The sequence below is a fragment of the Vespa crabro genome, chromosome 4 (assembly GCF_910589235.1).
Source record: "Vespa crabro chromosome 4, iyVesCrab1.2, whole genome shotgun sequence".
In the NCBI taxonomy this organism is placed as follows: Eukaryota; Metazoa; Arthropoda; class Insecta; order Hymenoptera; family Vespidae; genus Vespa; species Vespa crabro.
The window spans coordinates 10928017-10952530 of NC_060958.1; the positions used below are offsets into that span (position 1 = coordinate 10928017).

The 24514-nt window shown below is 33.3% G+C and overlaps 4 protein-coding genes across 13 annotated transcripts in view; 2 read left to right on the top strand and 2 right to left on the bottom strand.

The window, feature by feature from the left end:
• Positions 1–83: 83 nt before the first annotated feature.
• LOC124423716 (serine protease nudel) lies at positions 84–8499 on the bottom strand. Of its 2 annotated transcripts, none has more exons than XM_046961784.1 (8): positions 8064–8499; positions 4547–4709; positions 3994–4125; positions 3319–3612; positions 2604–2819; positions 2124–2534; positions 1787–2041; positions 84–1538 (listed from the first exon to the last, which is right to left on the bottom strand). In XM_046961784.1, exons 1-8 carry the CDS (start codon positions 8115–8117, stop codon positions 1519–1521), a joined length of 1545 nt encoding a protein of 514 aa, XP_046817740.1. In that variant the 5' UTR covers positions 8118–8499; the 3' UTR covers positions 84–1518. The 2 variants fall into 2 exon arrangements, with proteins under 2 accessions (XP_046817740.1, XP_046817741.1); XM_046961785.1 differs by lacking the exon at positions 8064–8499 and adding an exon at positions 6812–6959.
• Positions 8500–10653: 2154 nt separating this feature from the next.
• LOC124423515 (elongation factor Tu, mitochondrial-like) lies at positions 10654–12945 on the top strand. Its single transcript, XM_046961303.1, has 6 exons — positions 10654–10747; positions 10851–10903; positions 10993–11158; positions 11230–11537; positions 11616–12277; positions 12386–12945. The coding sequence occupies exons 1-6, from the start codon at positions 10711–10713 to the stop codon at positions 12561–12563; spliced, it is 1404 nt and encodes a 467-aa protein (XP_046817259.1). The 5' UTR covers positions 10654–10710; the 3' UTR covers positions 12564–12945.
• A 340-nt stretch (positions 12946–13285) lies between these two features.
• On the bottom strand, positions 13286–16656 carry LOC124423516 (GTP-binding nuclear protein Ran). 3 transcript variants are annotated; one of them, XM_046961304.1, is made up of 3 exons: positions 16502–16656; positions 15127–15608; positions 13286–14858 (listed from the first exon to the last, which is right to left on the bottom strand). In XM_046961304.1, the coding sequence occupies exons 2-3, from the start codon at positions 15556–15558 to the stop codon at positions 14643–14645; spliced, it is 648 nt and encodes a 215-aa protein (XP_046817260.1). In that variant the 5' UTR covers positions 15559–15608; positions 16502–16656; the 3' UTR covers positions 13286–14642. The 3 variants fall into 3 exon arrangements, with proteins under 3 accessions (XP_046817260.1, XP_046817261.1, XP_046817262.1); XM_046961305.1 differs by having other exon boundaries at positions 16407–16516; XM_046961306.1 differs by lacking the exon at positions 16502–16656 and adding an exon at positions 16066–16218.
• A 967-nt stretch (positions 16657–17623) lies between these two features.
• Positions 17624–24514, top strand: part of LOC124423741 (syntaxin-1A) — a 36203-nt gene continuing 29312 nt past the window's right edge. For 5 of the 7 annotated variants that reach the window (XR_006942149.1, XR_006942150.1, XR_006942151.1 and 2 more), the window contains exons 1-2: positions 17625–17850; positions 21235–21321. Coding sequence is in view for 4 of the 7 variants with exons in the window: in XM_046961852.1 (XP_046817808.1) it covers positions 17818–17850; positions 21235–21321 (120 nt within the window). In the remaining 3 variants the exon portion in view is untranslated. Of the gene's footprint in view, positions 17851–21234; positions 21322–24514 lie in introns of all 7 variants that reach the window. The other 2 variants (XM_046961849.1, XM_046961851.1) reach the window with 2 other exon arrangements.

Sequence of the window (24514 nt, forward strand, 5' to 3'; positions counted from 1 at the left end):
CATGGAGAAATTTTATTTTCACATCGTTAATGACATTTTGTCAATGTCAAATGTTTCACGTATTTTTAAATAAATTTATTGCATCGATTAAATTAAGTTTATTTGAATGCTAATTCCAAGATGTTTTTTTCATGCGTAATAAATCAATTGTCAACGGACAAGATATTGTGGACTAATAGGACAAAGATATTATGCAAATATTGACGAACAACAGACGCAATGACGTATAGAAGTGCATTTTGTTCTTTTATTTTTTCTTTTTTTTTTTTTTAATTCATATTATCTCTTCCTCAGGAAATAACCATTTCCTAATTTCATTTCTAACTAATTACTAACCATTACTAACCACTAACGCTAATGAGCGTTAATTAATAAAATTAAACTTAGATATTATTTCTATATATATATATATATATAATGGATTCTCGAAAATTGTTATGTATTTAAAACTAAATAATCCAGTAAATTGGCAGATAACTATACTCGGAAGTACGAAAAATATTTGCATTGTATTTATTATTGACTGCTTGTTATGATGTGAGCTCGTTATCTATTTTTGGTTTTTATATTCATCTTTTTTCTTTTTTTTTTTTTCCTTGCCATTTCCGTTCTATTGTAACTTATGTATATATATATATATATATATATATATATATATATATATATATATATCTTGATGAATGCTCGTGCTTCTATTTCTATTCATCATTCATATAGACATTAACTTTGTAAAGTAAACACACTCGGCCGTGAAGTTTTACATAAATACGTATAAGTAATCTCATTTTTGAGAAACCGAAGTAAAATTATTTTCAAAGCAGTCATTACGTTCTTCGTCGTTTCGGTTAATTTTTATTTAACGATATAACATCGTTAAATCGATGAAATATAAAAATGTTATGTTTATAGTCCGTTCAACGAGACGAATCAAGAAGCATGATAAAAGCATGATAGATACTTTACATAAGACTCCAGCTACTTGCTGGCGAATTATAGTCAATTAAATTGAGAAACGAATTTATATAGATCATTGTTAGGGCTTGCATCAACTTCCTGTCCAAAAATTATTACAATATCTGAGGATTGTAAAAAAGCTACTGACACGATCGCGTCTCAATCATGTGGATTTTTTTTCAAAACGTCTTCTGATTCGTCATAATATATGTATATATAAAAAATGTCCTTATATAAAATACATATTCTGATATTATTTCATACTTCGACTAAAATAATAAATACACAAATCCTGTTGAGATTCAACAAGCGACGAATTCAATTTCCAACAGTTAAAGATTCACAATGGATTCGTGAAACTCAAACTGGCTTAAAGGATCTTTGGTTATACTTCCTCCCTTAACATGTATTCAACAGAGTTCCTGGATCTTCCTCGTACTCGAAGATAAGTACATACGTTTGATGATTTACATTATTTCCATTTTACTTCTCAGTTCTTCTTTTTGTCCACGGATTTCCGGCGATGACAACGACGATGATGACATGCATGGAGACTGCATTAAATCAGACTGTATCGGCACATTCTGAAAACGAGTAAAATGATAACGAACGTCCTGTCATAAGCATCTACGTATGATAACTTATCTTTTTTAACAAGTACATATAACACCTACGTTAAAGCGATTAAAAATATCGACAATTCGAAATTACGATCGTGTACAGTCGATTGAAAATGATGATGTTATTAAGTTTGTCTATTAAAAGGAGAAATATAAGAGAAAAAGAAATAAAATCTTCTTCTTTAGAAGAAATTAGAAAAGTTAATACTCACTACAGACGGAGCAATGTTGTTCATCGGAGCCATCACCACATCCGTCACGTCCACTACAGGCAATCGCATCTGAACGACATCTGCCATTATCGCATTTGAAAGGACACGTCCTAGGCGCTATTCTACCACGATATCGTGTTCGACAGGCTCCTCTAGGTTCGTCGCTACCATCCCGACAAGATACTACTGCATTGCAGAATTCATACGCCGGTAAACATTGGCCATTGTTACATCTGAATGCTCCCTCGGGACATTCTGTGAGAGACGTGTAAAACGATTCATTTTGAAATCTATCGAGAAAGGGAAGAACATGAATAGAAATGCTGATGTAACTAACTTCGTCGATTGTTGCAATCCTTTTCATCCTCGTTGTCCGGACAATCTCTGTTTCCATCACAAAGACCTGCTCGGGACACGCAAATGCCACTTTTTGCACATTTAAACGCTTGAGCAGGACAACTACCCTTGGAACACTCCTCGTCAGAGCCGTCAATGCAATCTGCACGACCATCGCAAACGAAGAACCAACTGATGCAGTTACCTGAACTTCTACATTGGAAGGTACCTGGAGTACAACCACCTTTCTTTGCATTGCAAGTTGAATTTGAAGGGAAATTACAATCACATATTCCGTCGATACATCTCGAGAATGGATCCGCCATTCGACATTCTAAATTAGAGATACATGGGAGACCTAAACTGACGGCTGTCATCGTCGTTGGTTCGTGACGATCCGTTTTGATCGGAGCTGAAAACAGAGACACGCGAACAAATGTACAAGTGAAGGAAAGAAATAATGAAATATATAAATAATTACCTGGAGTCATTGAAACTATCGTGGTCTGAGCTAGTTCCGTAGGCTCAGCTTCGATGACAATTGCATCATCGTCATCGGCAATCTCAGTAGAACTTGGTCGATGTGGTCTACCAATTACAAAACTAGGTCTGGTCACTAAATTAACAGGTATTAGTTGACTGTTCGTTGTCGTCGATAAAAGCATCGTTGCATTCTTCAACCAAGATATCTGAACTCCTGATGATGAAACAGTAAAAAAAAAAATAAAAAAATAAAAAAAAAAGAAAGAACAATTAGTAACATTGCGAAATCATGTTACCGGAAATGCTTGCTCTCCTCAAAGGGACTCATTAAGGTCATGCCTTCGAAACTTCACGATCGAAGTGAAACGCGTTCGCTTACTCTTCTCGCGAGAAAAAGGGGAAAAAGACAACAAAAAAAAAAAAAAAAAAAAAACAAAAAAACAAAAAAAAAGCAAAAATAGAAAAAATAAACAGAAAAGAATCGTTTCAGATTCGTTAATGATCTCATTAATTATGCCCAGGAATGGACGTTTGCCTCGTTAAATCCAGTTAAGTACTTCAAAATACACGCATCGAGTTAATCGATGCCTCGAAACCCTCTCCGAATTAATGTAACGTTGCAATTGACACATTATAAAACAGGAACGTTTCCTTTGCTTTTGAATTTCCCATAGAACTTCGTACGTTAAATAGATTCTTTGTAATCATCCTACCGGTACTATCCTGATCTTCAATGTTCTCTGGTTTGAAAGTTGCCATTAAAATATCTGTATTCTCTTCGTTGGTTTCCATGATCTGTTCGGTTATCGTCTGTGAATTAATTTCTTGATCCAAGGGTAAAGAAGGCCTTACGAGACTGTCGGGACTGCAGACGTCACCATCACGACGCATAGGAGCTGTACATTGACAGCGTCCGAATAGATCAGGAATAAGAAAGTCACAGTGAGTATTTGGATCCCATAATCGGCAATGAGCGTGTTCGTAACACACCTCTCCCAATTTTGCAGCTGCAATAGATTTGAAACTTGTAATAATTCATGGAAATTCAAAGGAAACGAACTCGATTAAAATCTTCCGATCTCGGAGCGTTCCTTCGTCCGTCGATCTTTCAAATTATACACGCTCGAATTATGTGTGCCGTTACCCAACGGTATAGACAACGAAGTGTGCCGCTTAACATCGAGCAAGATTTATTTTAATCGTGTGCATCTGTTGCCTTCGAGTGTTTTATTAAAGGAAGATATAGGAAAAAGAAAAAGAGAGAGAAAGTCATAAAAGAAAAAAAAAGAAAAAAAAAGAAAAAGAAAAAGAATACATATATCAAAAGAATTAAAAAGATGGAACGCTCTGAGAAAGATAAAAATGATCGAATAGAATCAATTGCTTACGTCCTAAACAGGTGTGTCTTCGAAATTGCAAATAACCTTCGACGCATCTGCATGCTCCTTCGAGACAGCTACTGTATGCTACCTTCAACGAGCACTGTTCCTTTACGATACAATCGTTACCTAATAGAGTAGCTGTTTGAAACAGAAAAGAGAAACAAAGTAGCCTTCGTTTTAAACTTAACTAAGAAAATCGAATACAATAGGGTCAATGAGTGAAAGGAGAGTAAGAAGAAAAAAAAAAATTGGAGAGACTTCGGCTTTAGATAGTTTCTACGGTAACGATGGTACTCTTCTTTGTTAATCTTGATCCGCGCTTGGGTCATCGTATCTCTTAAGTTAATTAGATTCTCTGAAATCTTGTTGAACGTTCTATGTATTACGTTGAATGAGATATTATCAGTGGCACTGTCTCCTATCGCTATATTCTTTTTGATTCCTCTTCTTTTTTCGATGAAAAGAAAAATGTTCTTTAAAGACAGCTGAGAGGAGTATCTAACAACGACCAAGATAAAAGAAAAGACGAAGAATTCAGAGGAGACTTTAAGAAACTCACACTCGAGGCAACGTGTTCCATTGTGTTCAGCGAAAAAGGGTTGACACCGACAGTAACCATAGTAGCAATGACTGTTGGCGATGAAACTTTCGCAATCTCTGTTCCTGTTGCATTCATTGCCAAGCTTGAGCTCCGTCAATATCGGTGAAGACGTTGTCGAGTGCTAAAAAAAAAAAAAAAAAAAAAAAAAAAGTAGAAAAAAGAATGAAAAATTACAGACAAAGATAGAGAGAGAGAGAGAGAGAGAGAGAGAGAGAGAGAGAGAGAGAGAGAGAGAGAGAGAGAGAGAGAGAGAGAGAGAGAGAGGGAGAGGAACTTTTCTTTCCCAAATATCATTACGAGATATGTTCGAATCGACGAGCTAACTTGTATCCTATTTTTATTTATTTAATCAGCTAATAAGTCGTGTCTCCTTCCTAACGAGAGATATTCTATAAAGAGTAAGTCCACGGGAATCTCTCAAAGGAATAGAGACAGATCGAATAGAAGTATCCATTGAAAGTCGAGATCGTTAGTCGAGTTCGATTGATAGAAAGATAAGGATTGCTCCTTATCGAGCGATCGCAATGTCGTTGAACCGACATTATAAATTCTTATCGGAACCATAGGACTTAAATCGAACGTATCGAATTCAATATGGAGGATTATTGATCGTTAAGGTAAAAACTCCTTTTGGCTGATTGCCCTAAAGATGGTACGAATCGAAAGGAGCTTACAGAATAAAATAAGAAAAAAAGATATAAGGATACATAGGATACATAGAAGGCTTAGAAAAGAATCACTGACGTCGAAGTTACCAGTTAACGGTCTATCCCTGTCTCTTTCTTCGTTTCTCTTTCTCACTCGTCACCTCCCGTCCTTGCGATTTTCCTCCTTGCATCCGTTTCCGTTTACAAAGGGTTACTCGCGTGCGCGCATTGTTTGCTGATCGTGGGAATAGCTCGGAATGCGATTAGGAAGAATAGAAAAGGAAGAAAAGTCATAGTTTTGACATTTTCTCGCTCGGATTCCCCTTCATCACTGGTATGCATTTCAGCTTAAGGTATATTCATCTAGTTAGTTACATTTACAAACGTATAAACATAAACACGTACATAGAAACCTCACACATCGCTTAATTACATCTAACGAAGCGAGCCAATTTAAAAAAACGTTGCGGAAGAATTACCACCAGCTGCTACCTTCAACACATCATCATCATCATCATCATCATCATCATCATCATCATCGTCGTCATCATTATCATCATCATCGTCATGATCATGATGATCATCACGTACCATCATACAATCCTACTACTTTAACGACCCTTCTCACGCGGAAACTCAACTTTTGCTTCCGATATCGCGTACTCACGGAATGTACTGCGGCAAGAATGAAGAAGAATAATAATAAGAAGAAATAGAAGAGAAGAGTTTAAAGGAGAGCGCGTAGGAAGGCATAGGGAAACCACGAACGGTTTCCCATTCTTGGCTCTACTTCACTCTCTCGACGCTTTATGGCGATCGTTAAATTATGCTTCGGTCAGCCGTAATCACGGACGTTCCAATGGCTTTCGAGGAATGCACTGAAGATGCTTCTTCGCGACTTTTTCCCGTATAGATATATCGCGAAATTCCGTTTCACGCGAGAACATTTCTCCGATTATATTTGAAAATGGAGTTTCGCCATTTCTTACAATATCTTAGACGAACCTGTAAAGTCGATTTCTCGATTTCTCGAATACCCTATCAGAACCTTGGTACTATAAAAAAAAAGAAAAGAAAATATATATGTATATATATATATATATATATTTTTTTTTTTTCTTTAAAGTATAAGGTAAAAATTTTATGAAAATAAGTCTTCACTTTGCTCCTTAGAGATTTTTCCAATCATTCAAAGAGTTACCGGTACTCATAGAACAGACAGAGTCAGTACCGCACTATATTTCCGGACTATGTTATCCAATGAGAGCATGGCTCTCGTGCGAGATTAGATATTCTCAGACTTATGAAATTATAATTTCCATCTCGCATTAGCGAAGTACAGTGTAGCGTGCAAATTTATAAGAAATTAGTACCTACGCTTCGTGAAGTTTAATCTGACGATCGTCCGTTGCTCGATATTAACGTATGTTCAACGCGTTGAAGTAACATAACAAAATAATATCGAAATATCTTTTAAAATAATAATAATAATTATTATTATCATTATTATTATAGAGTGCAATAAAGTGTACGATACAATATAAAATTTTTATCACAATCTAAATGCATTACCAACCATTTGCTGCCGCACTACCAATGGAAAATAACCGAACACCGTTAACCGTACAAAGTCTATGCATTTTTGCTTAATATCAAAACGAAAGTAGGACAATGCAATACGACGTAGAGTCACTTCTCCAATACAATCGAGAACTTATAGTTCATTCTTCGAATTTATTGGTCGTATGGTCTTAATGTTTAATTCAATTCGTTACGCTTTTCCTCGAGCCTTATGCTTGATATATATATATATATATATATATATATATATATGTATATATGTATATATGTATACATAGATGCAAACGTCAATGTAAGGTATAGCCGTTAATATCGATTCCTTCCTGTCATAATCACTGTTATACCATCAGAATCGAGTAATTAGAATTCAATGTGCGATCAAACGAACGTAACTCGAATTCATTTCCTGTCATGAACGAAGAAATATTCGATGACAAGGCACCCTTCTCTTCGTACTCGAAATGTTTGGATACGTCGTCGTAAAGCCACGATAGTTAGGCACGATTAGATGGTAATAAAAAAAAAAAAAAAAAAAAAAAAAAAAAAAAAAAAAAAAAAGAAAGAAAAAAATACTATAAAAGTAAAAAAAGAAGAAGAAAAAAAAAAGAATGCATAGGAAATATACATGCAGCTGTAAAAGAAGAATCGGAAAATAATTCTCTATGGGCCGACAGAGCATTCCTTTTTAATGTTGTTTGCATATTCAACGAGAATGATGCCTTTTACCATGGTAGAACCAACGACGACGTCAAGTGAGAATTATTGTAATTCTATGTGCGAGTAAGGACCCCGACAGTCTCTGGAGACGTTGCGTGTACATACTCAATGAGGCGTCGATGAAACGTTAGAGAATTTACGACCATCTTGCTAGAAAATTCAACACGCGATGTCAGTCTATAAACAATAACAACGTGTATATATCTTTTTAAATTTGTCAATAAAACTGAATATTTAACTATTTATCAATACTATAGAAAAATAGACACATACACACACACACACACACACACAGAGAGAGAGAGAGAGAGAGAGAGAGAGAGATACACACATATATGTAGACACATTTGTTTAAAAAATTTCAATTCATCGATATATAGTTAATATAATAGTTGAACGTTCATAAAACATTTGTCAAATATTGAAATAAATTATTGACATTTGTAAAATACTTCTAAAAATTATTTACAATCTACACAACATTAACAGTATCAATTTAAAAAACGAAAAAATACATTTCATTAACTCACCAAATTAATAATAGTGATGCACGCGAGTAGTACAGTTGCACGATATTCAAGCATTGTAACTGTCTGTTTCGAAGTTGATTAAATGAAAAGAAAAGGAGAAAAAGGAAGAAAAAGGAAAGGAAAGAAAAAAGTAATAATAAAAGGGTTAAAGAAAAAAAAAAAAAAAAAAAGAGAGAGGAAAGTAATTAAGAAAAGAAATATGCAAATAAAAAGATTTCACGTGGCAAATATAAGTCGGAGATCAATTTTCATTAAAACACAAGGGGTTTGAGAAATGCGCGCTGTTTACGCACGCGCGCTAAGATGACTCAAGACGGACTGAACACGGAACGGCCCTCCCTGAATGCGCTTTCGTCCTCAGCTGAAGTATCTCGAATAGAAAAGCATGCAACGGGCATCGGGCCCCGTTCGACTCCCACTTCTTCTTTTTCTTCTTTTCCTTCTTTTGCTTCTTCTTCTTCTTCTTCTTCTCACTCTTTACTTCCCTTCCTTTCTTTCCTTCTTCCCTTTCTTTCTTCAACTTTGATGCCGTTCTTCAAACATTCTCAAGTGAGATATCGTCGATCTTCGATCACCGATATTTTATTACAAGCTATCGGCGTTCCACAACTGCAAAGGAATATTATACACATTCGGTGAATGAATAACATAAATAAATATTTCCTTGGGGGTCATTTAAACGTTCAATATTTCCAGAATTATCGCGGACAAACGTTTCTAACGGTATAGAATGTAGTTTCACAATAAGCTTATATACCTGTAATCAAAAACTAGCGCAACGAGTTTTTTTTTCTTTTTTTTTTTTTTTTTTCTCGAGATTTCATTAATTCAATGAACATACACAAAAAAGGATACGTAGGGTCAGAGAAATATAGCACGGAAAACCGGTCCTTTTATTTTCTTTTAGTTGACATATCTATTTAAAGAATTACAGACGTGTACACGATTCTTATCTCTTTTCTCTCTTTCTTTCTTTTCGTGGCGCTTTATGTAATAAAAGAAATAATAAAAGAAACGTAAAATTACCCTCGAGATATACATGTGTTACAATTCGAAATTATCCGTGAGAAATATTTAATCTCTTTTTCGTTTCTTTCGGCACAATTGCTTCATTCTTCATTCGATTCAAATTAAATTTTCACGATATAGTAGAATTTTGTCATTGATCGATCTTATCTATCTATAAAGAGAAATAAAAATAAATAAAAAAAAAAAAAAAGAAAAAAAAAATGAGAAAAAAAGAAAGAAAGAAACAAGATAAGAAAACGTTAAGCTCGAATAATCTTTCTCGGGATAGTTAGAAACGTATCGAGAAAGTTAGGATAGCGGTTACGGTAGAATAATTCAATGATCATTCGAAAAAATAAATGTAGTCTCTTCATCTTTGCGGTTGATCTATACCGTTCGATTTATGTGCACGAAATCGGATACACGCCGTTACGTTTCATCGAATAAAACGTTGTTCTCGCATGTCATTGCACAAGGAACAACAACAACAACGAAAACGACGACAACGAAGGGAAAAGAAAAAAGATTCACTAATACTTTGCGGTTAGATGACTTTACGAGCCGTGACTTTCCGCGCGTTCTTTCATTTAATGCATTGACATTAGCTCTTCTCTATTCGAACATGCGTAACGACTAACGGCTAATGTCCAACGAATGTAAGTATCGACGTACTTCGAAAAAGTCTATTAAGTTCAAACAAAATTTCTCTCTTTCAGAATGACGATAATATTCCCTTTGCCATTCCCATTCAATTAAAGCCATTATTTTACTTAGTTCTTTTTTACATTGTCGTACCTTGTTAACAACAAACTCTACTTTTAATTACCTTTCAAATTGAGTACATTTTTTTAATGTATTTACGTCGTTACTTTTATAAAATCGATTAAATTTAAATAATAGAATGGACACTGAAAGATATTAATGACTATGTCCTAGATTTGTTATCTAATTTTTATAATTGAAATTCGTTACAAGAGAAAGATGGCCGGCCGCAATTAAAATCATCTATTTTTGATTATACTTAACTGTAACCTTTCTTATTTTCTATCCTGTGGAATTATTTAAGTTAAGCTGTCAGGACGATAGTATTAATAGATATAAAAATAAAGAAATAATATGAAATTGATTCAAACTGATTAGGACATTGACGTGGACCGGTTAAAATTATGACTACTTTTCTATCTGTTAATAACTTCATAGTATGATAGATTTAGCGCGAACTTTCAAAAAAGGTAACAATTTGATATATGCGCATGCGTACATTTGCGAAATTATTTTTTTCTTTTAACGTAACAGAATAAATATTTTCAGTAACATAATAATTATTTATATAATTCCTAATTTGTATGATGAAAAAAGAAAGAAATAAATTGAAGAATAATTAATACACAGAGATAAAATTGACTTTAAGCAGATTTTCAATGAGTGATGAGAACACCAATCAGATACAAGCTGAGCGAATGGTGTACTATCGAATAAACTTATTGGTCGAATGGCTTACATTCTGAAAACTTAAAAAATGAAATGGAACTATATATTTATTACGTAAGCGTAGAAATATCTTAAACCACGTGTTATTATATTGGCATTAACGCTTCCAAATAGTATTACGGACGATTGTTAAAATTTACCGAAAATCATGGCATTTATCTCTGTTCGAGAAATTGTTAATCCAGGTAAATGGTAACAATTGATAGATACTTTAGTCACTTCTTCGTTCATTTTATTATAAATTAAAAATTTTTTATGTTCGATAATTTTTAATCTGTTTATCTTTAGTTTTTCAACAAACCATCAGACAAATACATCTTAATCGGCACATTGTTAACTGTGTAAGTAAATATACAATTTAATAATGTATTAATTTCTTTAATTTAATGACACAAATAATTGTATCTTTTTTATAATTTTGCATCAACAGCAACAACATAAGATATTATGTAGCCGATTACTATCACCAATTATAACTGGTCAAAGATTTTATGCAGAAAAGAAAATCTTTAACAGAGATAAACCACATTGTAATGTTGGAACGATAGGCCATGTCGATCATGGAAAGACCACCTTGACAGCTGCTATAACGAAAGGTTTATACTTTAATATAATATTTTATATATTAATTTGACTAAATGATTTGAATTAATCATCAATCTTTCAGTTCTTTCTGAAAAGCAATTGGCTACGGCTAAAGGTTACAGTGAAATTGACAATGCTCCTGAAGAAAAAGCTCGTGGTATAACTATTAATGTAGCACATATTGAATATCAAACAGAGAAACGTCATTATGGCCATACAGACTGTCCAGGTCATGCTGATTATATTAAAAATATGATTACTGGTACTGCACAGATGGACGGTGCTATTTTGGTTGTAGCAGCCACTGATGGTACCATGCCTCAAACTAAAGAGCATTTAATTCTTGCAAAACAAATTGGAATTGAACATATAATTATTTTTATCAACAAGGTAAAAATAATTTTTTCACTTTCTTTTTTACAATCGTTGTACATAATACTTAAAAAATTGTATGTTACATTCTAAAAGATTGATGCTGCTGATGCCGAAATGGTAGAATTGGTAGAAATGGAAATAAGAGAATTATTAACTGAAATGGGCTTTGACGGAGAAAAAATACCTGTTGTTAAAGGCAGTGCTCTTTGTGCGCTCGAAGGAAAAAATCCTGAAATTGGTTCACAGGCCATATTGAAACTTTTAGATGCAATAGATAATAATGTACCAACTCCAGTAAGGGATTTGGATAAGCCATTTTTATTACCAGTGGAAACTATTTATTCAATCCCTGGTAGAGGTACTGTAGTCACTGGTAGATTAGAACGGGGAAAGATAAAAAAAGGAATGGATTGTGAATTCATTGGATATAATAAAACTATAAAGACCGTGATCACTGGTATTGAAATGTTCCATCAAATATTGGAGGAAGCACACGCTGGTGATCAATTAGGTGCTCTAGTTAGAGGTTTGAAAAGAACAGACGTTAAAAGAGGTATGATTATGTGCAAGCCAGGCTCTATGAAAGCATATGATCATTTTGAAGCGCAAGTATATGTATTAAGCGTAGAAGAAGGAGGTAGAAAGAAACCTCTTGGAAATCTCGCACAATTGCAAATGTTTTGTAAAACTTGGGATGTTGCGGCACAGATTAATTTACATGATAAGGCAATGGTTATGCCAGGAGAAGATTGCAAGTAAGTTTGAATTATTTTAAAATAGAGCAGCATTTTTTTTTTCTTTTTTTTTTTTTTTTATGAGATTATCAAACGTGTACAGATAACATTGATTTATTTCATTTGTAGATTTGAAATTAAATTAATTCGCCCTATGGTATGTGAAAAAGGCCAAAGATTCACGTTTCGCGATGGAACTACAACTTTAGGAACTGGAGTAATCACGAATATTCTACCATCTTTAACAGTTGACCAGCGTACAAGCCTTTTAGAAGGAAAAAAGAAAAAGCAGAAAATGCAAGAATAATTTAAAAGTTTTAGATTAATGTAAATATCCGTATTCTATTTATCCGTTTATATTATAAAATACTTATTGTATTCAAAGGACAATTCCATTTATGATACAAACGAACATTTAAACATTTTTATTATTAGTCTATATCTCATATATATATATATATATTCACTTAAATCCTTTTGTTTACTTCTTCATTTACAAGGATTTGCATTTTCTTACATCATTAGAGTGTTTTATAAGCTGGATGTGGGAACACGCAGTATCATGTGAATTTGATTAGATTATGTCATAAAGATGCAATGTTAAATAATATTTTCATTAATGTCCTTTAAATTCTCATATATTCATTTACTCTATCCTTCAATAAATCAGTTATGTAAATTATAAATTATTTAATTGTAATTATTCGTGGTATTTCCAGAAATTCTTCTGTTAACACTGTGCATACAGACCTTAATAATGTAAAAATATAATGAATTTATTGACAATTTTGCACTATTGCAATATAGGCAGGCAACTTCTAAAACTTCCATAAAGGTAGATTTATTAAATTCATATAATTAGCAGTACAATCTGCTTTTAATGGGTATAACACTTTCTTACTAATAAATAAGACTGTGTATACATTCATTCTCTTCATAGCTAATTGTTTTTGTTCATACTTTCAGACACATTTCTTTCCAGACAGGTTTCATTAATGGGAACAAGGGACACAAACAAACAAATATTCATACGTAGAAAAGGAAAACACTGTTTATATAATTTAAGTTGAACAAATCATACATTCACTTTCTCTTACAAAAATAGTAAACGATCCTCGTTAATAACGCGAGCAGACACGAACTGTTTCTATTCCTGTTAAAGTATTTTTCCTATTGTGATGAGACTTCATACTTGAAACAGTCTTCAAATATCATTTCTTAAAATGCTTGATAATATCAAACACTTTTAAATAAACAAATAAAATATATTAGTGAAATTATTTTTTTTTTTTTTTTTATTATAAATTAGTTTTAGTTTAATCTTCTTGGATCATTGCAAGTAATAATATTAGATATCATTTTTATTTTAATAAGATAAAAAACACATTACCAATAACGTAATTACAAAATTATTAACAAGAATGAATAAAATTTTTTCTTCTATCATTTTTGCTTGATATTATCCAACATTTTAGAAAAAAAAAAGAAAAATATTGAAGAGTTAGATTCGCTACATTGATCAAAAATTGTTCTAATTCAATTCTATTACCTGCGATCTCTCTCGAGCATTTGAACATCTCACGTAAGAAGTATGCACACTTCAGAAAAATTACAAGTACACATCTTTGCAGCCGAGCATTCGCTACAACATACATCCGTTAAGAAAAACAGGCAATTCATCTTTCATATTTCATAACAAGAATGTTGCAACAATATAAATAGCAGATTGAATTAATTTCTTAAGTATGCCTTAAAGTGGGTTCAAACTTGAAGTTTCGAATTCTCTTCTTTATGATTATATTTATACCTATTGGATGATGACAATTATAGGATAATAAAAAAAAATTATAGGATATAAAATTAATTTTTATCATTTAACGCCTAATTTTTAAACATTTATATGTCTCATTTATGTGCGTTCGACGTATATATCTTTTCAAAACATTTCTGACAATTTGAAATTTTCTTTTCGTAATAAGGCTTACAGCGGTTCTTTATAATGGAAGTTATAAGGGAATGAGAAGATACACCTGTAGAAATTTGTAACTAATGTTATATTATGTAAAATCACGTTCTTTGATATTTTGTATACACATGTGTAGATGTGTATGGATGCATAACAAATAATAATTTGTTAGAATCTCCCTCTTTAAGGCAATATTCCTGGTATATGAAGTCACAGAAGTATTTCTGGTGATTTGCATTAAGTATCAAATTAAGCTCTGCATGCATTTTTTTTCTTTTTTTTTTTTCTTTTTTTTTTGTCTTTTTTTTTCTTTTTTTTTTTTTTTTAATCTTCATATATGTTAGACGCCCAAGCTGCATAGTACCCAAGGTACACTTGCAAATCTTTCTCCCATAAGGACCATACACACAGTGAAATAACCTAAAGATCTTCATCATCCTCTGGCAATGCCGTTTCTTGCGCTTCTTTAAGATCCTTTTCAATTTGTTGCTGCCATTGTGGATCCATTGTAACTTCTGGTGGAAGTAATGCAGGCATAGCAACAAACTCAAGATTTGGATCTCCAATCAATTTGCGTGCCAACCACAAAAATGGTTTTTCAAAATTGTAATTGCTTTTTGCACTAATGTCATAGTACTGTAACATACACATGAAATAGGACAACATAAATATACACACAAATACACACATATATATATATATCCATGAATGTACATTATTATAAGTTAAGGAAATTACAATTATTTTTTGCAAATTTAAGCTCAGATTAGAGGGACAGAATAATGTCTTCATGTTAGATTAAGAATTCTGAGATTCATCGTTGCTTATTTTACTTAAAGTTAAAATTTAAAATTATATTTGATACGAGGATAATCTTAGAAAAAGATTAAAGACAATTTAATACCTGAAGATTCTTCTTCCTATGGAAGACGATACTTTTGGCCTTTACTTTCCTATCCTTAATATCAACCTTGTTACCGCACAATACAATAGGTATATTTTCGCAAACTCGCACCAAATCTCTGTGCCAATTAGGTACATTTTTATACGTCACTCTAGACGTAACATCGAACATGATTACAGCACATTGTCCTTGTATATAATAACCATCTCGTAAACCACCAAACTTTTCTTGACCAGCTGTATCCCACACATTGAATCTTATTGGACCTCTATTTGTGTGAAAGATCAGTGGATGTACTTCTACTCCTAATGTTGCAACATATTTCTTTTCAAATTCACCCGTCAAATGGCGTTTGACAAAAGTTGTCTTTCCAGTACCACCATCACCAACAAGTACGCACTTGAAGGTGGGCATATCTGGTTCTTGCGCCATTTTGATGATATTTTAAGCTATATCCAAGGAATTTATTTATAAGAGAAGATCTGAAAGATAAACATAAAAAAAAAGTTTTAATCTAAATTACTACCCCCACAAAATTGATTCGTCGATAATTAACTGCATTTTATTATTCATATTATTAAACGTAAATTCAACTGAATATTTTACACATATATATATATATATATATATATATACACATATACATATATCAAATATTAATTCGCTATGGTACAAACTAGAGCACACGTTATCTACAATGCGGTAATCTTATACAGAAAAAAAAAAAAAAAAGAAAAAAAAAAGAAAAAAAAGATGTTAAATGATTTTCGCCTGTATTAAAAATATTTTCATTTTAATACAAGGGAATAATAGAAAACAATGCAATTAAAAAGTACAGAGATATCACAAAGCCTTTAATAAAATCGGTTAAAAGATGAACGCTTTTTCGGCCAGCGTGTAGCTATTCTCTTTTGCTGTTACTGGAAAACCCGTAATCACCTTCAAATCACGTGTCGAAGAAGTGATCGATGAATTTAAAAGCGCGTTAATTTCTATAATATTTTAAGACATATAAATGAGAAAAAAAAAGAAACACATTCGGAAATTAGTCGGTCGATTAACTCGAAAAAAAAAAGCCGGCTGTATCAACGTCCCGCGCTCTGTTCCTCCTATTCTATCTCTCTCTCTTTCTATCTTTTACCCTTAACACGCGGAGACTAGAATTTGCGTTTCACGAAGAATGGCTCCCTCCGTTATGCATACAAGACTTTTTTTCACTAACGTACTTAATATTTCTCACCGATATTTCATGAAAAAATATATGTGATATATGAGTGAACCTTTATTTTTCCTCGAATCTGACAAAATTCGCCGACGTTCGTACAAAATTTCCCGGGAAGCAACGATGTACGTGAAAATGACCGATAGAACTTACCGTGCGGCACAGTCGTTATGGCTCACAATGGCGTTCCTTTAAGCCGACGAGCGGTGCCTCCTGTCTTCCTTGTCATTCGTTGAACGATGTTAGATCGAATTTGTGAAAAATTCTTCTTCTAATCGATGTAAAAAAATTTAATTTTTATTTTTATCCCATTAAATTGATAAAATAAAACACGATATAACGATATTCGAAAAAACATGACAATAGAAATGCGTTTTAAAGAGGCGACATCTTCAAAAACGTAACATATACGCCATCAAGATGAGTGGCTACAACAATGATAGTGTTCATTTTGGAATCATATAAAAAGAAAGAAAAAGAAAAGGAAAAAAAAAAAAACAAGAAAGAAAATTTCCTAAAACGCATATTAATGCGTCTTCATTGAACTTTTCATAAGTTAACGATTGGAATATAATTCTAATAGATATTCTATTAATATTAAGATGAAATACATTAAAATAAAAGGTAAGATAAATTTAATTTGTCGTCGCGAAAACATCTATTATTTGTAATTGGAAAATGTTAAATAAAAAATTCTTTACATATTATATGTTTTACATTATAGATTCTAATCATAAAGTTTATACTCTATGTTCTGTAATGCTATTGGTCAATTTTAATAGTAAGCATCAGTAATGTATAATTCGTATTTATACAAGTGTCCAACTTCATCATCTTGCTAACACATCGAACGAACCAATCAGAGCATAGCATTCCTCAGGTACATTCAACTATATAATACACGACAATATTTCAATCATTTATGAATACCTTTTCAAATCGGAAATAATTGAAAATTATTCTAAATTATTTATTTAATTCGTTGAAACATAATAAATGTAATGATCGTTTTTCAAATGAACGATTCACGTATATGATACAAAAATCGTGATCGTAAAAAACATGAAGAATGATTATAAAACGTAATACATCATTTCCGAGTAAGAAGAAAAAAAATTTCTTAAAAGGATAAAAGTCTCAGGAGAGAAAAAAAAAAGGAAAAAAGAAAAAGAAATATGAAGAAAATTGAATGCCGTCGAATGTTAAAGGGGCACCCATTATCCTGAGTACGTTCCTGTCGCGTGCTGACGTAATCGACGCAAGCGCACGTCACTGGACGGCACTGCAGAAGCAGGCGAGTTCGCGAGTGTATCGATTTTGCGATCGTGTCTCTCGCGACTAGTGCGTCCGTTTCCTTTAGTTTTTAGTGGCCGTGCTCGTCGTACATGGATGAAATCGTGAATGGGATTACCCGCTAGGTTAATTGCACCGTACATCCGTTGACTCGCAACGCCTCGTCACCCATCAGCATGACCAAGGATAGATTAGCAGCTTTAGTCGCGGTGAGTGTGTTCGTTCGTATCTAGATATATACGATGAGAAGTATTCTTAAAAGAGAGAAAAAGAAAAAGAAAGAGAGTAAATGAGAGAGAGAGAAAGAGAGAAAGAGAGAGAGAGAGAGAGAGAAAGAGAAAGAGATAGAGAGAAAGAGGAAGAGAGAGAGAGAGAGAGAGAGAAAGGAAAAGAAAGAGTGAAACCTAACGAATAAGAAAAAAGGCAGAAAGAGAGAGAGAGAGAGAGAGAGAGAGAGAGAGAGAGAAAGTCAATTAAATTTTTTTTCTTTTTGTTCGTGTCATAATTTTTCTTTTTTCTTTAATCTTTTTTAAATATCCTATAAAATCCATCCCCCTTCTCTTATTCTGTCCTCTTTTCTCGCCTTTTTCTTGGCACGGTGGATCTGTCATCGAACACGCATCTCTCTCTCTCTCTCTCTCTCATTCTAGGCCGGCGTACGCCTTTGGCACTAGCCGAAACAGGCGTTTCCGCTTACGGCGAGTCATAGACGCCGACGACGATGACGATTGGGATTATTATGACGATGACGATGACGACGTGATTCTGACAGTTCGTTCTATCCTTGCAATTCTTTTCCTTTTTCGAATACGCCCGATATCATCAAGTATTATTAAACATCAGTAACATGGATACTCTATCGAACTGTCACAATGATCATTTTTCTTAACCTCTTTCAAAGGGATTTTCATTCGTAACACTTCAATGAAACTTTCCTTTAAACTCTTTGGATTTAATTGTATTCCTAGTTAATCGATTTTTCGACTTTTCGTTCTTTCTTTCTTTCTTTCCTTTAAAAATATCCATCGGTTTAGTTTTCTTCGATATATTTGATCTTCAAGGTAAAAGGAAAAAAAAAAAAAAAAAAAAAAAAAACTGTAAAAAGAAAAAAAAATTGGAAAGATCTTTATCTTATCGTTCGTTAAAGGAACTCGTGCTTTTCATGATATCAAAAGAATCAATTTCAATTCGAGTCATTTATTCTTTGTTCAGAATGATTCATAATTTATGATTACATATGAGAATTTCAAAGAGAACGGAGAGAGAGAGAGAGAGAAAGAGAAAGAGAGAGAGAGAGAAAGAGAGAGAGAGAGAGAGAGAAAATCGACACAATGATTATATATCTTCGATTCCGTCATTCATTGGTAGCTGCGTAAAGGATGCGTTTGCGTCAGAGTGACGGAATCGAAGCACGGTACTATAGTACGTACGTAACTCTCTCTCTCTCTCTCTCTCTCTCTCTCTTTTCTTCTCTTCCTCTAAAAACAATAAGTAAAAGAGAGAGAGAGAGAGAGAGAGAAACTCTAAAAGGATCACATGGAATTCACATTTATGTTTTCCTTCACGCCTTCAGGCACGATATTTAAAATTTCATATCGATAAAGTAACGATGAATTAATTCTCAATGAACATAATCAAAAATTATTACCAGACATTATTTCATTTTTCTTATTTTAATTCGACAAAATTCGATAAGACGTTATCTTTTTCAAGAAATGAATTTTTGTTACTTCTAACGAATGTTAATCCCTACTTGCTATTGTTTCATTATGATATTAATGCATATATATATATATATATATATATCTATGCATATGCAAATACATATGTACATATGTACATATATATGAACGATTGTTAATCATTTCGATAATAGTCGTGAATCTTCAAACTAACGATAAGTAAAACTAACATCGTTTCAAATGCGCATACGTCATCTTTTCATTAGAGAATTTCTTTATTCGGAATATAAAAGAAGTATGTATCTATAACTATCGATATAAGTTCAAAAAGTATCTTCGTATGGAAAAAGTTAAGGGGAAACGTTATAGAACAAAATCTAATTTTGAATAAATTTCATTCAGAATAAATTTCATTTTGGGGAAAGTTTGCACGATTCAATAGCTCTGATATAATTTATGCGATAAATGATGTGTGTGTGTGTGTGTGTGTGTGTGTGTATTTATGTGTATCCTTGTGTGCGTATGTGTCTGTATAAGTTAGTTAATACGGTATCAACACGCAACAAGTTCCTCTTACTCTCTTCTCTCCTTTATCACTTTTCTCTCTTCCTCTCTCTCAATCTGTCTTTGCATCGTATACTTTTTTGCTTGACTAATTTAAAAGTTCTTCCATCTCGGTCGGTCCGATAATCCTTCGCTAGATGAATTTAAACGTTATCCTCTCTTTCTCTCTCTCTCTCTCTCTCTCTCTCTCTCTCTCTCTCTCTCTCTCCATCTATCTATCTATCTACCTCCCATGCTTTTTATCCTCTTTCAGTCTTCCTTTTCATATCACACAATACGATCGTGGTATATTAATCGCTATCGATTGTTATCCAATGTCCAATTCTAACTTATTGATATAAGCGAGCATTTTTTAATGGCCCGAATGAATTTTCGCGCGCAGATTTCGCCTGGTGTCTACAGGCGAGAAGTATCGATCGCCGTAGTGGTCGGCGGCCGCCTTACCGACCCCCTTTATTAGACTGTATTAACACATCTGATGTCTAAAAATGACTTTTGATTGTATGCAAATATAGTATCGATCAAAGCTCAAGGAATTAGTCGATGAAAATGAAATATAAATTTCATTAAGTTCCCAATAGATTCATCATTGAAAGTTACTTTCCTATATGATATATTTCCGAATGAATTTTTTTCTATCATATTGACCATTAGAACGTTAATTGGATGAGAAAGAAAATGAAATAGGAAAAAAAGAAAAAGCAACGTGTCGTTCGTTAGTTGGAACGATGAAATAACTCTGTCCTAACCGTTTGGTGATCATCGTTCTCACGATTTTCCATGATTACTACTCAATTCTCGCTAACGGCGAAGGCCGTTAGTTTAGCGACGGGTCAAGATCGCGGCTCGTCGAACGATAATACGATTACGTCGTGTTACACCAGAGAGGAAGGAAGTCTTATCGGGGATGAGAGAATGGCACGCACTGTGCGTTCGAATACGTGGGAGCTTGAACCATACGATTAGAGAGGAACGAGGACGGAGGATAATGACGAGGACAACGAGACCCTTCAAAATCGCCAATCACATAACCGTAAAGAAGAATAAAAAAACCTCTTGACCTCGGGAAAAGCTTTCGTAAGCTTCTAACGTTAAAACGAAAGAGAAAAGAAAAATCGATAGGGGCCAGCATGCGTGAGAATCGTTGACACTAAAAGTTATCGTCGTAACTTCCCGATATATTGTTCTATCGATCATTCTATATTCATCTTCTTTTTTTATCTCCTTTGCTTCCTTCTTCATCTTCTATTTTTTTTTTTATGTTGCTTTTTTTTCCTTCCTTTTCCTTCCTTTTTTTCCCTTTTATCTCGACAATTATTCGATAAGTGTTATTTTTATTTATTACAGGCCCAGTCGGACGACGATGACGTGGCGGACGAGGTGTCCGTCAATGTCGGCGGGCCGGATGACTTCATGACGGAGTTTTTTGCGGAGGTGAGTTTAAGCTTTCGCTTTCATTTCTTATTAATAAGTATTCTCGTGAGATAAGGTTCATAGATCGATCATGGAGATCGACGACATTGAGAGCTTTCTTTCTATAAGCCCTCATTCATCTAATGGAATTATTCTCTTCTTTCTTCATATTTTCTATCTATTTTTTCTTTTACTTTTTTTTTTTTTCCCCCCTATACACGTTTCAGTATACACCAATCGTTCTCAATGATTTCCTTTGAATTCGTTTCGATTCGTAAAATTCAATATAAATATTTTTCGATAATGCGATTTCTCATTGAAAAACTAAAAATATTAGTAATCGTTCAATGATAACTCAATTGCCCGTTTAAAAGAAATGAAATAATTATTTTTCATTTTGAAAATTCGAGTAACCAATCTTCCGATGAATTTAAATTAAAAAGAAATTGAATTCGACTATCTACAAAGTTTAAGGAATTTAAATTAAGATTCGAGCTTATATATAGTATATAAGTTCGGATTAAAATCAATCAGATTAGTCGTCCTAGTGATGTGACGAAGAACTGATCGAACGAGGGAAAACTAAGTTGAATTAGATAATCCGCAATGAATTGCTAGACTAATTTAGAAAAGAAGTCGTGATTGGAACGAACGTTATATTCCGGTGCTATCCTTTTAACGATTCGAACTGAAAATTTTGTTAGGTTGTCAAAAAGTTTTGCACGTTACTGTTCCCAATTTTTATTTTCTCCATGCTGACTTGTTAAACTTTTGAAAACTCTAATGCTTATTTTATTCCATTTACACGCTATGTTAAAATGTTCCAAACAATTTCTTATTTCCCTTCTTCCTATTTCTTTAATTCTTAACATTTTTATCGTCTTCTTAATAGTTTTTCTATCCCATTTAATCGTCGTAAAGTTAATGATTCTCATTTCTTCCTTTTTATACTTTTCTTTTATTCTTCTCTTTTATTCTTTTAATTTAACGTTATAATATAAAGAGCGAGCCAAAAGTTTTCAAATGATTTGCTTTTTTTTTTTCGAGACTTTGCAAGTTCATTTTTTTTTCTTTTTTTTTTTTATCAGTTTGGAAAACTGTAAGTCCAATTTCTAAAATTATACTCCTAATTATAAGCCTAAAAAGTCTCGAAAAGAAGTAATTGATTTTTAAAAATTACGTAGAAACTTTTGGTCCATTATATATATATATATATATCTTCGTATCTTCCGGTTTTCCCCGTTTCCCGTTTTGTGCCGCTTGTCGTTTTATTTCCGATGACGACGACGACGAGGACGACGACAACGACGGTGCGATTCGATGGCGCGATTCGGCGTTCGAAAGTAGGTTAAACCAGTATCGAAGAGAAGAGAGAATTCACGAGACCGTGCACAGCTCGAACGAGCTAGCTATCGGTCTTGGACTTTTAACGAGGACAATGTTCACCTTTTTCTTCTTCTTCTTCTTCTTCTTCTTCTTCTACTACTTCTTTTTCTTTTTCCTCTTTTTTTCCTTCTTCTTCTCCCTTTTCCTCTTTCTTCTCCATATATGTGTATTGTCCCTGATAAAATACCGTCATTCTTCTCGATTCAACCTCCCTTCGTCATTGTCGATCATCTTACTTTTCTCCTTTCCTGTCCCGTTAGCTTATGACAACGAACTGAACACGTTTATTATATACTCGGAGGGGTGGCCCTGTCATGAGTCATATTCGATACCTCGTATATCGACGTCCTCGATATGCGAGGTGAACTCCTACACAAAAAGCTCCCTATTGGTAAATAGTTCGTGTTGGATAGAAAAAAGAAAAAAAAAATATATATATAGATATAAACTGAAACATCGATGAAAATGGTGTTACAGTATTTGTTGAAAAATGATTAAACGTAAAATAGAATAAGTTAAATGTACGCGCACTATTTTTTTTTCTTTTTTTTTCTTTTTTCTTTTTTTTTTTTTTTTTTTTTTTAAGAAAAACAATTAAGCATTTATTAAATATGAATCATTTAGAATAGACAATCGTCATTAAAAGATTTATTTAAAAACTGGACACATTTGTGAAAATATAAAAAAAAAAATGATGAGAGTAACTATAGCGAGATATTATATATAGAACACAAATGCTCTAATGAACTTTCTTTTTTTTTTTTCCCCTTCCTCTCTGTAGTACTTTTCTGTCTACCCTTTTTAACACGTTCCGTGCCGAGGCGCTTTTTGTTCAACCTTTCATTCAGGCCATTTAATGTTTTAAGTAAAGATTGATATATTATCATACAATATTTCATCATATCATCAATCCATAAGCAATTAGCTTGTATATAGTAATTATTACATCGTGTACCATCCTTGGTACACGTAATGCTGCAATCAGTTTTATATATTTTTAGGGCATTAAATAAATGTGCCAGCATGTACTACCCCTGGTACAAGCCGCCTGAATGGAAAGTTTAACTTGTACACCATCAGTGATACATACAGCACGGAACGATAATTTTTAAAAGTCGATTACTTTTTCTCGAGACTTTTTAGACTTATAATTAGGAGGATAATTTTGCTGTAGGCTTGTAGTTTTACAAACTGATAAAAAAAGAAAAAAAGAGAGAGAGAGAGAGAGAGAGAGAAAAAAAGTCTCGAGAAAGGGTAATGAGTTCCACATTTTTAAGATACAACGCTGTATATCATTAGTTACGAGTGTTCAGAACATATTTCATAACTGTTCCTTAAATTTTGATATCATGGTACGTGATTCCAAACGTTATAAAGTTTATCCATACCTTTTATATACTCTCGAAACTCGGTCTCATCATCATCCCTTCGTCTATTCAATTTTTTTTTTTTCTTTCTTGATCTCTCCAAATGGAACGCTCTTTTCGTAAGATCATTATCGTACTTCGATGTTTATCTCTTAATATGCATCCTCTTCTTCAAACGGATCTTTCCTCTCGTTTTAAGCCGGCTCTACGTCGTCGGATTTACTTTACTCTTGCGAGAGAGAGAGAGAGAGGAAGGAGGAAGAACACACGTATTTTATCGCATCCGTATCTTTCTTTCAAAAGTCCTTCCTATTCAAGAATAACGGGAAAAATCTCCCTGGATTGTCCTTAATCCGTACCACCGATCGTGACGCATGTTTCGAACGTTCCTTTTAACGTTCACTCCACAATTGCACATTTTCCCACAGCGTGTACGCTCTTATACCTCACGGATTTTTTAA